Source organism: Danio rerio, chromosome 13 (genome assembly GCF_049306965.1).
Source record: "Danio rerio strain Tuebingen ecotype United States chromosome 13, GRCz12tu, whole genome shotgun sequence".
NCBI classification, from domain to species: Eukaryota; Metazoa; Chordata; class Actinopteri; order Cypriniformes; family Danionidae; genus Danio; species Danio rerio.
In genome coordinates, this window is record NC_133188.1 from 2400001 (window position 1) to 2413040 (window position 13040).

The 13040-nt window shown below is 39.1% G+C and overlaps 2 protein-coding genes across 2 annotated transcripts in view; one reads left to right on the forward strand and one right to left on the reverse strand.

Annotated features, from left to right (window-relative positions):
• Positions 1 to 12708, forward strand: part of arfgef3 (ARFGEF family member 3) — a 59288-nt gene extending 46580 nt beyond the window's left edge. Inside the window, exons 31-35 of the mRNA XM_009307061.5 lie at positions 2715 to 2846; positions 3213 to 3343; positions 6812 to 7136; positions 9533 to 10411; positions 11944 to 12708. Of these exons, the coding sequence (XP_009305336.2) occupies positions 2715 to 2846; positions 3213 to 3343; positions 6812 to 7136; positions 9533 to 10411; positions 11944 to 12135 (1659 nt within the window). The 3' untranslated portion in view covers positions 12136 to 12708. The remainder of the gene's footprint in view (positions 1 to 2714; positions 2847 to 3212; positions 3344 to 6811; positions 7137 to 9532; positions 10412 to 11943) is intronic.
• fbxo9 (F-box protein 9) overlaps positions 1 to 13040 on the reverse strand; it is an 884197-nt gene that overhangs the window by 63295 nt on the left and 807862 nt on the right. The gene's annotated exons all lie outside the window — the stretch shown is intronic.

The window sequence follows — 13040 nt, forward strand, 5'->3', positions numbered from 1 at the left end:
CTGTGAAAAACTGCGGAATTCTGTGGAAAATCTGCGGAATTCTGTGGAAAATCTGTGGAATTTTGTGGAAAATCTGCGGAATTCTGTGGAAAATCTGTGGAATTTTGTGGAAAATCTGTGGAAAATCTGCGGAATTCTGTGGAAAATCTGCGGAATTCTGTGGAAAATCTGTGGAATTCTGTGGAAAATCTGCGGAATTCTGCGTGCACAGATTCCATGTGGGCCTAGTCATGCCTCACATGCTGGACACATGCCTTCGCAGTGTGAATGGATTTTTTTGTTTATTGTGTGAATTGAATGCTTTTTCATTTCATATCAGGGAAAAGCCAAATAAAGTAAACCATAAATGGAAGCCGAAGTAGACAATAGAAATGCATTATTTTGCTGCAGGATGCACACTAGTTCTTCTCAGACACGAGCAAATCAAATCAGAGTTTGATATTGTGAGCTGAGAGCTACAAAAGTGATGTTTCACAAGTGGAAAATATATTTTAATAGCAGGTGAATGAATAAAAAATATATTATTGTCCACAGAACTCAAGCAAATTTCTTTTAGAAGACATCTGATTTTCACACAAGCTGATAAAAATGAGACGTTCACTAAAAGAACTGAACATTTTCTCTCTCTAGAGCTCAAAAGGAAGCTCCTGCAGCTTAGGTTTGAATATGAATGTGCATTTCCACGGTGTGATCTGCAAAACATATGCTGCGCAATACTTTGTTTACGACAATAGACTGAAATGTCAAGCTCTGGAAGTTTCCGTCCACATGTGGTGTTTGCCTGATGTTCAGGATGTAATCTGCTTTAGGGATTAGTGTTGTGCCATTTTTAACTGTGCTGCTATCAGGGATATTGTATGAATACATACGTGTAAAGATCTTTTTTAATTTAACTCAGCAATGCTAGTTTTGTTTTTGATACAAAATTAGTAATGAAGATCGCAAGGATTTTAATGCATGTTTTATTTGACAGTTGCTGTTCGCTTATAGAAAGACATTGTGGTGACCTAAAAACCATTGGCGAAGGCGGTCTGTTTGTCTGACCATTGGCAGATGTGTTTTTTTATTCTCGTTTGTCATGTGGTGTCACAGATGGCACAAAATTACAGAACTTTAAGCAGTGAAAATATTCATAGAAAGAGGATGATTGTTCATTTTGCTGTAAAAATGGTGAGTCTTCTAGGCTACAATGGATTTGTGTTTAAAGAGATTTGTTTTCTTCTGATGATTTTAAGTCATATCAAAAATGAACGCAGGGGTTTTTGTTGAATAGTCAAAAGTACGGTGAATAAAAGAGCTCAAACGAGGTGCAAATTAAGGGGCAGTTCACACAGAAAGCATTTTTTTTTACGTTTTAAACATGCACTTGACGGAGTTGTGTGACCATTATGCTTGTGTCTTTTAAAGCAGTGTGCACATGCCGCATTTTTAAACTCCATGCCAAGCTAAAAAACGTTATTAAGTTAAAACTTTTACATGAAGTGCTGCTCATCACTGTTAGTTCCAAAGCAGTGGAACAATCAAAACAGCAGGGCGACCAATGCAATTTTCTGTTTACAGGTCCAGATTCCCTCATGCTTTATGGTGCTCGGTTTTTAAAAAACGTTGCGCATCATTTTTTTCAAAAGCAAAGACACGTTCAGTGTGAATAAGTGCTAAGAAAACACATGTAATTATAAAAACACATGCACATGCAAACTCTCACAACACAATGATTGTATACAGATGAATCCATGCAATACAGAAATGCACTACAAATAGACTAGTTTAACAGCAGATGTCGCTCTAGGCTAGTTTTAACAGCAGATGGTGCTCTAGGCTAGTTTCTAACAGCGTATGTCACTCTAGGCTAGTTTTAACAGCAGACGGCGCTCTAGACTAGTTTTAACAGCAGATGACGCTCTAGATTAGTTTTAACAACTGACAGCGCTCTAGACTAGTTTTAACAGCAGACGGCGCTCTAGAATAGTTTTAACAGCAGACGGCGCTCTAGACTAGTTTTAACAGCAGATGGCGCTCTAGACTAGTTTTAACAGCAGACGGCGCTCTAGAGTAGTTTTAACAGCAGACGGCGCTCTAGATTAGTTTTAACAGCAGACGGCGCTCTAGACTAGTTTTAACAGCAGATGAAGCTCTAGATTAGTTTTAACAACTGACGGCGCTCTAGACTAGTTTTAACAGCAGACGGCGCTCTAGAATAGTTTTAACAGCAGACGACGCTCTAGACTAGTTTTAACAGCAGAAGGCGCTCTAGACTAGTTTTAACAGCAGACGGCGCTCTAGACTAGTTTTAACAGCAGATGGTGCTCTAGATTAGTTTTAACAGCAGACGGCGCTCTAGACTAGTTTAAACAGCAGACGGCGCTCTAGAATAGTTTTAACAGCAGAAGGCGCTCTAGACTAGTTTTAACAGCAGATGGCGCTCTAGACTAGTTTTAACAGCAGACGGTGCTCTAGACTAGTTTTAACAGCAGAAGGGACTCTAGATTAGTTTTAACAGCAGACGAAGCTCTAGACTAGTTTTAACAGTAGATGGCGCTCTAGACTAGTTTTAACAGTAGATGGCGCTCTAGACTAGTTTTAACAGTAGACAGTTTAGACAGATTAAAGATTCAAGTGGTATTTGTAAGTAAATTATAAGTAAATATAAGTAAAGTAAGTAAATAGTGATGCATTTTGTAAATCTCAGAATCAATTTTCTTTCATTCTGGTAGAACTTGCTGGCCTGTTTCCGGAGCGGTTCAGACAGTTTCACTGGAGATGCGTGTGAAGTGAAAGTGGCAGCCCCGTCACACTCTCCCTCAGCAGAAGCAGAGAACATGAGGATTCGGGCCATGGCTCAACAGGTACAGTGCCTGCACAGACCTCAGCATACACACATACATGATCATCCTTCAACACTCACATTCAAAACAATATGACAATATGCATAACGTTAAATTATTTACGGATCATTGGAGTACCTGAAGTTTTATTAAAGCAGTAGTTCAGATAGTGTTGAAAGCTGAGGGTTTTCTAGGCACTTATCTCGCCTGAGATTTCACAGTTGTAATTAGACCAAAAAATGTAAAATAATAATCTTCCAGTGGAAAATATACACTGCAGAACAGTCCGGTTCCTGTAGTAAAAACTCCTTTAGCATTTTTAATATATATTTTTTTACTTAAATCCAGCTAAAACCAATGTCTGTGTTTATTTTAATCTTCTTCCAGGTGTTCATGCTGGATACGCAGTGCTCTCCTAAAACTCCCAGCAGCAAGGATGGGTTTGAGCATGCTCAGTCCTGCGTGCTGATCATTGAGCTTCCAGCTGACCAGCACTCCAACGGCCAAGCTCAGAAGAGGTGAGAGATACCACACAAACAATGTTTTTAACTCTTTAAAACTGCCCGTTTTAGCTTTGATCCTGGTGTTTTGGTGACTGTCGCTTTAAATTTAAATGAGATGTGCTCTTTTTCAAAAGAGGGTGGAGCTACAAATGCCTGTGTGTCAGCATAGTGGCAGATTAAAAAGCAAGATTGACGTCCTATGCTAATGAGGGAGAGATGGTCACTAGTGGGCGGGGCTTTCTCCCTTTGATGACACGTACGAAGGGAGAATGTCAATCAAAGTGTTTCTGCTGGCTGTTTTTATCAAGTCTGATTACAAAAAGATGTAATTCATACATTTTTACCATCAGAAGCTGGTTATATTCACACACTGCTGACACACCCCTGGGTTTAAATCCTTTATAAAATTGATTTTTATGTAATAGGTCTCTTTTAAAGTCAGAACGATGAGATTTCTATTTTAAAATTAGGATATTAGTGTATATTATAACACTGTATAAGAGTACAAGAAGCATAGGTGACCAATCAAAATGGATTTTGGTGATTGATTCATTATTCAATCATATAGATAAATGATTTTATTGACGTTTTTATTTATTAATGTTAATTTAAATTAATTTATTCACACATATATGCATTTGTGAAGCTATTTAAATACAGTCTTTTAAATGTTTACATTTATAATGCAGTGTCTGTGTTGTGTGGAAAAAAGAAAATCAGGAAAATTTTTATACATATATATAGTGATGCATGTCATACTGTTTGACAACTGTGTTTATGCCAGTGTGTGCCAGTTATGTGCAGTTCACTTTCACTGTGTTGATAAACCTAAATGTTTTGCTAATAAAATTGCTTCTGATGTTTTAGTGCTGGTGTGGATGGACAGTGTTTTTATTGTACAGTAAAGTCAAAATTATTTGTCTTCTTTATATATATATATATATATATATATATATATATATATATATATATATATATATATTTATWTATATATATATATATATATATATATATATATATATATATATATATATATATATATATATATATATATATATATATWTATATTTATATATATATATATATATATATATATATATATATATATATATATATATATATATATATATATATATATATATATATATATATATATWTTTATATATATATATATATATATATATATATATATATATAYATATATATATATATATATATATATATATATATATATATATATATATATATATATATATATATACATATATATATACATATATATATATATATATATATATATATATATATATATATATATATATATACATATATATATACATATGTATATATATGTATATATATATATATATATATATATACATATATATATACATATGTATATATATGTATATATATATATATATGTATATATATGTATATATATACGTATATATGTATATATATACGTATATATATATATATATATACGTATATATATATATATATATATATATATATATATATATATATATATATATATATATATATATATATATATATATACGTATATATATATATATACGTATATATATATACATATATATATATATATATATATATATTTATGTATATATATATATGTATATATATATATATATATATATATATATATATATATATATATATATATATATATATATATATATATTATCTTTCAAATACATATTTCCCAAATGACGTTTAACAGATTCAGAAATTTTTCACTGTAAGGCAAGGCAAGGCAAGGCAAACTTTATTTATAGAGCACAATTCTACACAACCGTAGTTGATCCAAAGTGCTTTACAAAAAAATAAACTAGTCAATAACACTAAAAAAACTGCTATTAAAAATACAAAGAAATATATTTAAAAGTAATACTAAAATACAAATAAAAAAAATGATTGTACAGTATTTCCTATAATATTTTTTCTTCTGGAGTACGTCTTATTTATTTTATTTTGGCTATATATTATATTATTAGCCCCCTTAAGCAATATTTGTTTTGGATTGTCTCAAGAACAAAGCACTGTTATACAATGACTTGCCTAATTACCCTATTTTTAAAATAATTAACCAAGTTAAGTCTTTAAATGTCACTTTAAGCTGTACATAAGTGTCTTGAAAATTATCTAGTCTAATATTATTTTACTATGTTGAAAATCTTCTCTCCGTTAAACCAAAATTGGGGAAAAATATAATAGAATTGAAATTTAACAGGAGGGCTAATAATTCTGACTTCAGCTGTATCTAGATAAATGTAAGCATAACGTATGATTCGAAATGAAATCATGTTTTAATCATTAAGTAACATTTGCTTGTATTGTGTCTTGTTCTTTCTCATGCTGTGCTTGACAGAAAAATCGGGTAAGGCCACCGCAAACAGAATCTGCATGCCTTACTGTTCTTCACTAATATTTGCACGTCATGATTTTGCCAAGTACATGTACGATGCGATGATCCTGGATTAACATCTATGTTGATCCTGGAACATCATTTTTGTTGGAAAAGATAATCCATACCTATTCCCTCCCCCTAAACCCAACCACAGCTGTAAATTATTCCTAAAATCAGAGGGGAAAACAATCAGAAGTGCATAAACGTGTAAGCCTAAACTTAACATAAACTGTATTCCTTAATTCTGATTGGCTGATTGGGATGTTGTTCCAGAATCAACATAGGTGTTATCCAGTAACATGTCCTACTTGGTCAAATCAGGTTAGGGGTAATATTTCACATTCTATTAAGTGGGCTGTTAATTAACGACAGATCCAGGTTAAAGTGATAAATCACCCAAAATGACAATAAACTTACTATTTACTCACTCTAACGTACTTCCAAACATGTGTAAGTTTCTTGTATTCTGTTGAACACTAAAGAAGATGTTTTGAAAAATGTTGAGCTCTGTCACCCGGGAGGAGCTCGGAGTAGAGCTGCTGCTCCTCCACGTCGAGAGAAGTCAGCTGAGGTGACTCGGGCATCTGTTTTGGATGCCTCCTGGACGCCTACATAGGGAGGTGTTTCAGGCATGTCCCACTGTGAGGAGGCCTCATGCACGTTTCTGTAAGAAAACATTGTAAATAATTTAAAATCCGGCGACCGCAATAATCAAACCTTTGGGAACAACTGTGGTCAGAATCAGAGTTCACAGATCTGTGTTCTCTGAACTCGTCTCAAGCGGTGGACTTCTTCATTCTGATTGCTTGCAGCTGAACCGTGTCACAGCTCATTATCATAAAGTTGACTCGATTTCAACTCTCCTCGACGCCCACACCGGCGAAGACGCACCATGCTGCTCCTTGCAGCTTATCGCCGCTGGCTCTCATTGAAAATGAACGACTTCCGGGTACTTTGACACTCTCGCCGCTTTCGGTGTGAACGTACAGTAATGAATCGCTTTAAGTCTGACTGAATAACTCTGAATGCATTTTCTTTTTAAATTGCAGGATCCCGTTCAGGACTCTGGTTGTGAGTTTACTGTCCCATCAGGTGCTCCTGCAGAATCTGTATGACATCCTGTTAGAGGAGTTTGTCAAAGGTTCTGAGGGCAAAATCACGGCTGTGTCGGAGCCAAAACCTGCAGGATTTCTCCGCTACATCTCCATGCAGAACCTGGCCATCATCTTTGACCTCCTGCTGGACTCGTATCGGACTGCCCGGGAATTTGACACCCGTCCTGGCCTGAAGTACCTGCTCATGAAAGTGTCCGGAGTGTGTGGAGCTGCTAACTTATACCGCCAGTCTGCCATGAGCTTCAATATCTACTTTCAGGTACGTTTAAACCATCTAAACGCCCGTTTGTGTTTATATCCAGAGCACATTTGGCAACACATATTGCTTCAAAGTTGTTTTACAGAAAATGTTATGTTTTTTTTTGTTTGACTGGTTTATGTAGAGTTGTCACAATACTGGAATTCGGTACCAATCGATACTATAATTTTAACAACGTCCATTTGCCTAAGCGTTCTTATGCTGCGTTCACACCAGACGCGGGTGAAGCATCAAGTGCAAGTGATTTACATGTTAAGTCAATGTAAAGATGCTAATAGACATCCTGCGGTATGATTCACGCGAATGAGGAGGCACGAATGACGCAATTCGCGCAAATGAAGCGACACGAGTAGAAAAAATCTGAACTTCAGTGGACATTCACGCCACGTATGACGTAGTGTTTGTTGTTGGTGTCCCAAGGGGAAATCCTCAGCTCATTGAACTGGGCTCGGCTTAGTCTGAAGCACAGCTGAAAGCCTCCATCATCCTGGTGTAGTTTCTGGAGGAGTTGATGAACTCAGAGCTGGTGCATCTCTGAAATGATCTAGTGGACTCAGACACGGCGCGGAAACAAATCTAAGCTGTTTTTCAGCCACCCTAAAGCACATAAGGCACAGCTATTATCTCAATAAAATCCATGTTAGCCATTTCCAGTGGAGCTGCTCTGTGGCTGTCCCACAGCGTTTCACGCATTGCGTCTCCCAGTGACGCTGCTCTGTGGCTTCCCTGGATTAGACTACTGTTGTCGACTTTTAACATTTATTGTTCCTGTGGACTAAACTCTGAGCAGGCTAGCAGCATTGTCGTAAATTAAATTCGATATGATCTGGGATTTTTATTACCGTTTCAAGAGTTCACACTCAGCTGATGATTGATTATAAAGCTTGTTTGGAATGCTGTCCTGAGAGAGAGCACTGAGGTCCTTGAGCTCGAGCCCAGGGCTCCCTCCCGTTTGCAAGGCAGGAAGGGAGTTTGAGCTCAGGTAGATCTGGAGAACTCCCCTGCTGTAGTATTTAATGAACAGATAGTGATTGCTTTTGAGAGATAACTACTTATCAGGAGCATATCTATAGTGATGATTTGGATTAGTCGATTAACTTAAGTTGCATGTTTTTGGATGGTTTGAGGAAATCGTGGAACCCATGGGAAACCCACGTGAGCACGGGGAGAATGTGTAAACTCCGCACAGAAACGTTGACTGGTTTGGTAAGGACTAGAACCAGTGACGTTCTTGCTGTGAGGCAACAGTGCTAACCACTGGGACACCATGCCACCCATCTAGGAAAGGAGGAGGAGTAGGGGTGGAAGAGTGGATTCTTCAAAACGAAGATGGAATGGAACTTAGAGTATTTATAGTGGCTTAGGAATCGTCTGGTTGGTGAATCATAAACTGAATAATGCGGGACCAGCTGCAAGCAATCATAAGCACGTGATCCTCTCGAAATTAGTTTATAAATAAACTTCACTTCGTGACTTTGTGTTATCAGAGTGTTCTACAGCTGTGGATATGATGATTCCGGACTATCTTAAATCAAACCAGAGGGGCAATAAAGCGCATAACAAGCACAAACGAGCCAGTAGAGCAGGCCTCCGTCACTGTTTGAGATGACTGAGAGAGGAAAACAAACTTTGTCTGCCTACAACCCTTCTCATCAATGGGCAATCCTTTGTGAATCCTTGTTAGCTGATACCTGTGAGGTATAAGTACAGGAATTCCTGTATCCTTGCAATCACCGGGACATGGCTAGACACAACATCACTTCCAGCGAGGTGAAACCTGCTGGCTTTGCATCATTTAGGACTAACAAGGATCCCTTCATCACCAGGAAGTCTCGTGGAGGTGGAGTATGCCTTCTTGTTCGGAAGAATTGGTGCCGCCAGTAAGGTTAGAGAAGGTTTGTCTACTCCAGACATCGAACTGTTGTGTGTCTTCTTTCGACCATACTATTTACCCAGGGAATTCCCCCAACTTTTTATTACTGTGGTATACATCCATCCTGAAGCAAAGGTTAAAAAAGTGCACGGATACAGAGACACTGGAGCATTTTAAAGCCATGATTCATCAGTGTATCACTCGTATGTCAGCTTATAGACAAACCAGACGATCTTCGTGGCTTTAAAACGCTCCAGTGTCCCTGTATCTGTGGTCACATTCAGTAAACAGTGGTGAGTTTGGTGAACTGACAACCTTCACAGCGAATCACAGTCATTTCTGTTAAGCATGTGAACACAATGGCAAATCAGCGCTGTTTAAGAACACACTCAACAGTGCTCAAATGTGAGCGGGAGATGGACATTTTTAAAATTACAGAATGGATTGGTACCGAATTCCAGTATCATATCAACCCTAGGTTCATGATGCATCATCTCAATCTATTTTCCTGTATGGCGTTCAGGCTCTGCTTTGTGCAATGCTGACAAACCAGGAGAACATGAGCGTGGAGCAGGTGAAGAAGATCCTGAGTGAGGAAGAGGAGGGCGGATCAGACTCCTCTCAGCAGTGCTCCTCCGAGGACGAGGATATATTTGAAGAAATGGCTCAAGTGAGTCCTCCACGTGCCCGAGAGAAACGTCAGTGGCACACGCGTATCCCATCTCTGAGCACGCAGCCCGCCAGCAGTGCCGACTGGGCCTGGCTGGTAAAACGTCTGCACAAACTCTGCATGGACTTGTGCAACAACTACATCCAGATGCACCTGGACCTGGAGAGTACTTTGGGAGAGCAACCCACCCATCGTGCTGACCCACTCTTTTTCTTGCCCCTTTTTAATTCTGAGACTTCCACGCCCTCAACTGGTGGCCTGTCTGGCCACGGGACTCCTTCAGAAGACAGTTTCCGCCTTAACCTGGATGAGACGCCCTCAGAAGACGTTCATAGTCCCGGCGGGTCAAACGCAAGCTTTCCCCAGCGGCGGGACGGGGGCCGCAAGAAGGAATGGTGGGAGAGTGCTGGAAACAAGCTGTACACCATAGCCACCGACAAGACCATTACCAAACTGATGATCGAGTACAAGAAACGCAAGCAGCAGCAGCAGCACAATCACACCATGTTTGCCAAAGATGTGAAGGCAGGAGAAAAGAGGGGCGAGCCTGTGACCCTACGAGGCCCGGACTCGCCCGGACCGCAGAGGCCCCAACAGCTGGTTGAACAGGGGCCCATGAGGCATTCCTTTAGTGCGGGACCCGAGCTGCTGCGGCAGGAGAAAAGACCACGATCGGGATCCACAGCCAGTTCACACAACATCTCTCTCAGAGATTCTGAGGCGCAGATACAGGTAAGACATAACCTAATGCTGGTCATATACTGGGCAATGGTACCAGGCCACCTAGCCCGAAATGATGCTCTAAGTTAGACCAAGTGAGACTCAGGGCAACTAAGTAGGCTGGACCCAGATACAATTTTGTTGGCCATTCTTAATAGGAAAGTAGCCAAGCGCTCTTGCGCTCTTGGCTAGTTTTAACAGCAGACGACTCTCTCTAGGCTAGATTTTAACAGCAGATGGTGCTCTAGGCTTGTTTTTAACATATCATGTCGCTCTTGGTTAGACAGCACATGGCGCTCTAGGCTAGTTTTAACAGCAGATGGCGTTCTAGGCTAGTTTTAACAACAGACGGCGCTCTAGGCTAGTTTTAACAGCAGACGGCGCTCAAGGCTAGGTTTAACAGCAAATGGCACTCTAGGCTAGTTTTAACAGCAGATGTTGTTCTAGGCTAGGTTTAACAGCAGATGGCGTTCTAGGCTAGTTTTAACAGCAGATGGTGCTCTAGGCTAGTTTTAACAGCAGACGGCGCTCTAGGCTAGTTTTAACAGCAAATGGATCTCTAGGCTAGTTTTTACAGCAGATGGCATTCTAGGCTAGTTTTAACAGCAGATGGCGCTCTAGGCTAGTTTTTAACAGGTGATGCCATTCTAGCTTTAACAGCAGACAATGCTCTAGGCTAGTTTTAACAGCAGATGGCACACCTGGCTAGTTTTTAACAGGTGACGTCGCTCTAGTATTAACAGCAGATGACGCTCTCTTGGCTAGTTTTAACAGCAGATGGCTCTCTAGGTTAGTTTTAACAGTAGACGGCACTCTAGGCTAGTTTTAACAGCAGATGGTGCTCTAGGCTAGTTTTAACAGCAGACGTTGCTCTAGGTTAGTTTTAACAGTAGATGGCGCTCTAGGCTAGTTTTAACAGTAGACAGCGCTCTAGGCTAGTTTTAACAGTAGACGGCGCTCTAGGCTAGTTTTAACAGTAAACAGCGCTCTAGGTTAGTTTTAACAGTAAATGGCGCTCTAGGCTAGTTTTAACAGTAGACGGCGCTCTAGGTTAGTTTTAACAGTAGACGGCACTCTAGGCTAGTTTTAACAGTAGACGGCACTCTAGGCTAGTAGTTTTAACAGTAGACGGCACTCTAGGCTAGTTTTAACAGTAGACGGCACTCTAGGCTAGTTTCAACAGTAGATGGCGCTCTAGGCTAGTTTTAACAGTAGACGGCGCTCTAGGCTAGTTTTAACAGTAGACTTGGCTTTAGGCTGGTTTTAACAGCAGATCGTTTTAATTCCTAACATTACCTGTATGCACTAAAAATATTCATAGGCATTCTGTTACAAAATGTACGTAAAAGTGATCAAATTTCTTGCTAGTTGAATTAGTTTATATTTAATTGAATAACTTGTTTGACCCATAGGTGGTGCTGGGATATAACCAGTGTTTTCTGACAGTCAGGTGCTACTGAAAATGTTATATAAGACATTTATTAATGTTATATAAGATGAAAATGATTTAACGGACGCTTGCATTTGTCTGTTTTCCTGGTCAGGCCTGGACAAACATGGTCCTGACCATCCTGAATCAGATCCAGCTTCTGCCGGACCCCACGTTCATGGCTCTGCAGCCGGCGGTGTTTCCCTGCATCAGTCAGCTGACCTGTCATGTGACCGAGCTGCGCGTGCGGCAGGCGGTGCGTGAGTGGCTGGGCCGAGTGGGACGCGTTTATGACATCATCCTGTGATGAACTCGCCCCGCTCTCATCTCCGACACGTGCTTTACTGTTCGCTTAACTTTGCTAACTTTTTTCTAGTGCTGATTGATCTCAGTGTGATGCCGATCCCTTTTTGTGAATGTTCTTCATGCCGTCATGTCTTCAGAATCTCTATTTTTATTTATATTTCTAAAAGGCTTCAAAATCTACATGTGCCATATGTAGACTTATGTTTTCTCTCTCTCGTCCAATCCTTTAAAGTTTTTTCAATGCCCTTGAAGATTTTAATCAGCTAAAGTCAATGCACCTTTGTTGAAGCATCTCTCAAAGCATCTAAAGCATGAACTTCCGCTTATGCAGTTCATTTAGCTAATTTTATCCACACATTTCATACGATGTGCATCATATTCAGTGCTTTAATTGACGATTTTAAACTGATTCCTCTGATTTCAAGTTTAATGTCATCAGAAACACTGTATGAGATATTACCAAGTCTTACAGATATCAGCTCATAGAGTATTATTAGGTCCAGTTATTTATTGTTTGTAAATTGTGAACCACTGGGAGAAGCTGATTAAACTATGCTCCAGCTGCTCATAAAAATCATTATCCTATTTAAAGGAACATTGCACTTTTTTCAAAGGAAATACATTCATTTTACAGCTCTCCTACAGTTAAACAGCTGAGTTTCAGCAGATTTGAACCCATTCAGCCGATCTCCAGGTCTGACAGGAGCACTTAGCTTATAATATTCCTATTTATTCCTATTTATTTTTTTGAAGATTTACTTTTGGCCTTTTTTGCCTTTATTAAGTATATAGGACAGTATTATAAACAGGAAGTGTAGTGGGAGAGAGACAGGGGTTAGGGATGGGAAATGTCCTTAAGCCAGGATTTGAACTCTGGACGCCCTGAAGTGCTACTGCACCATATGT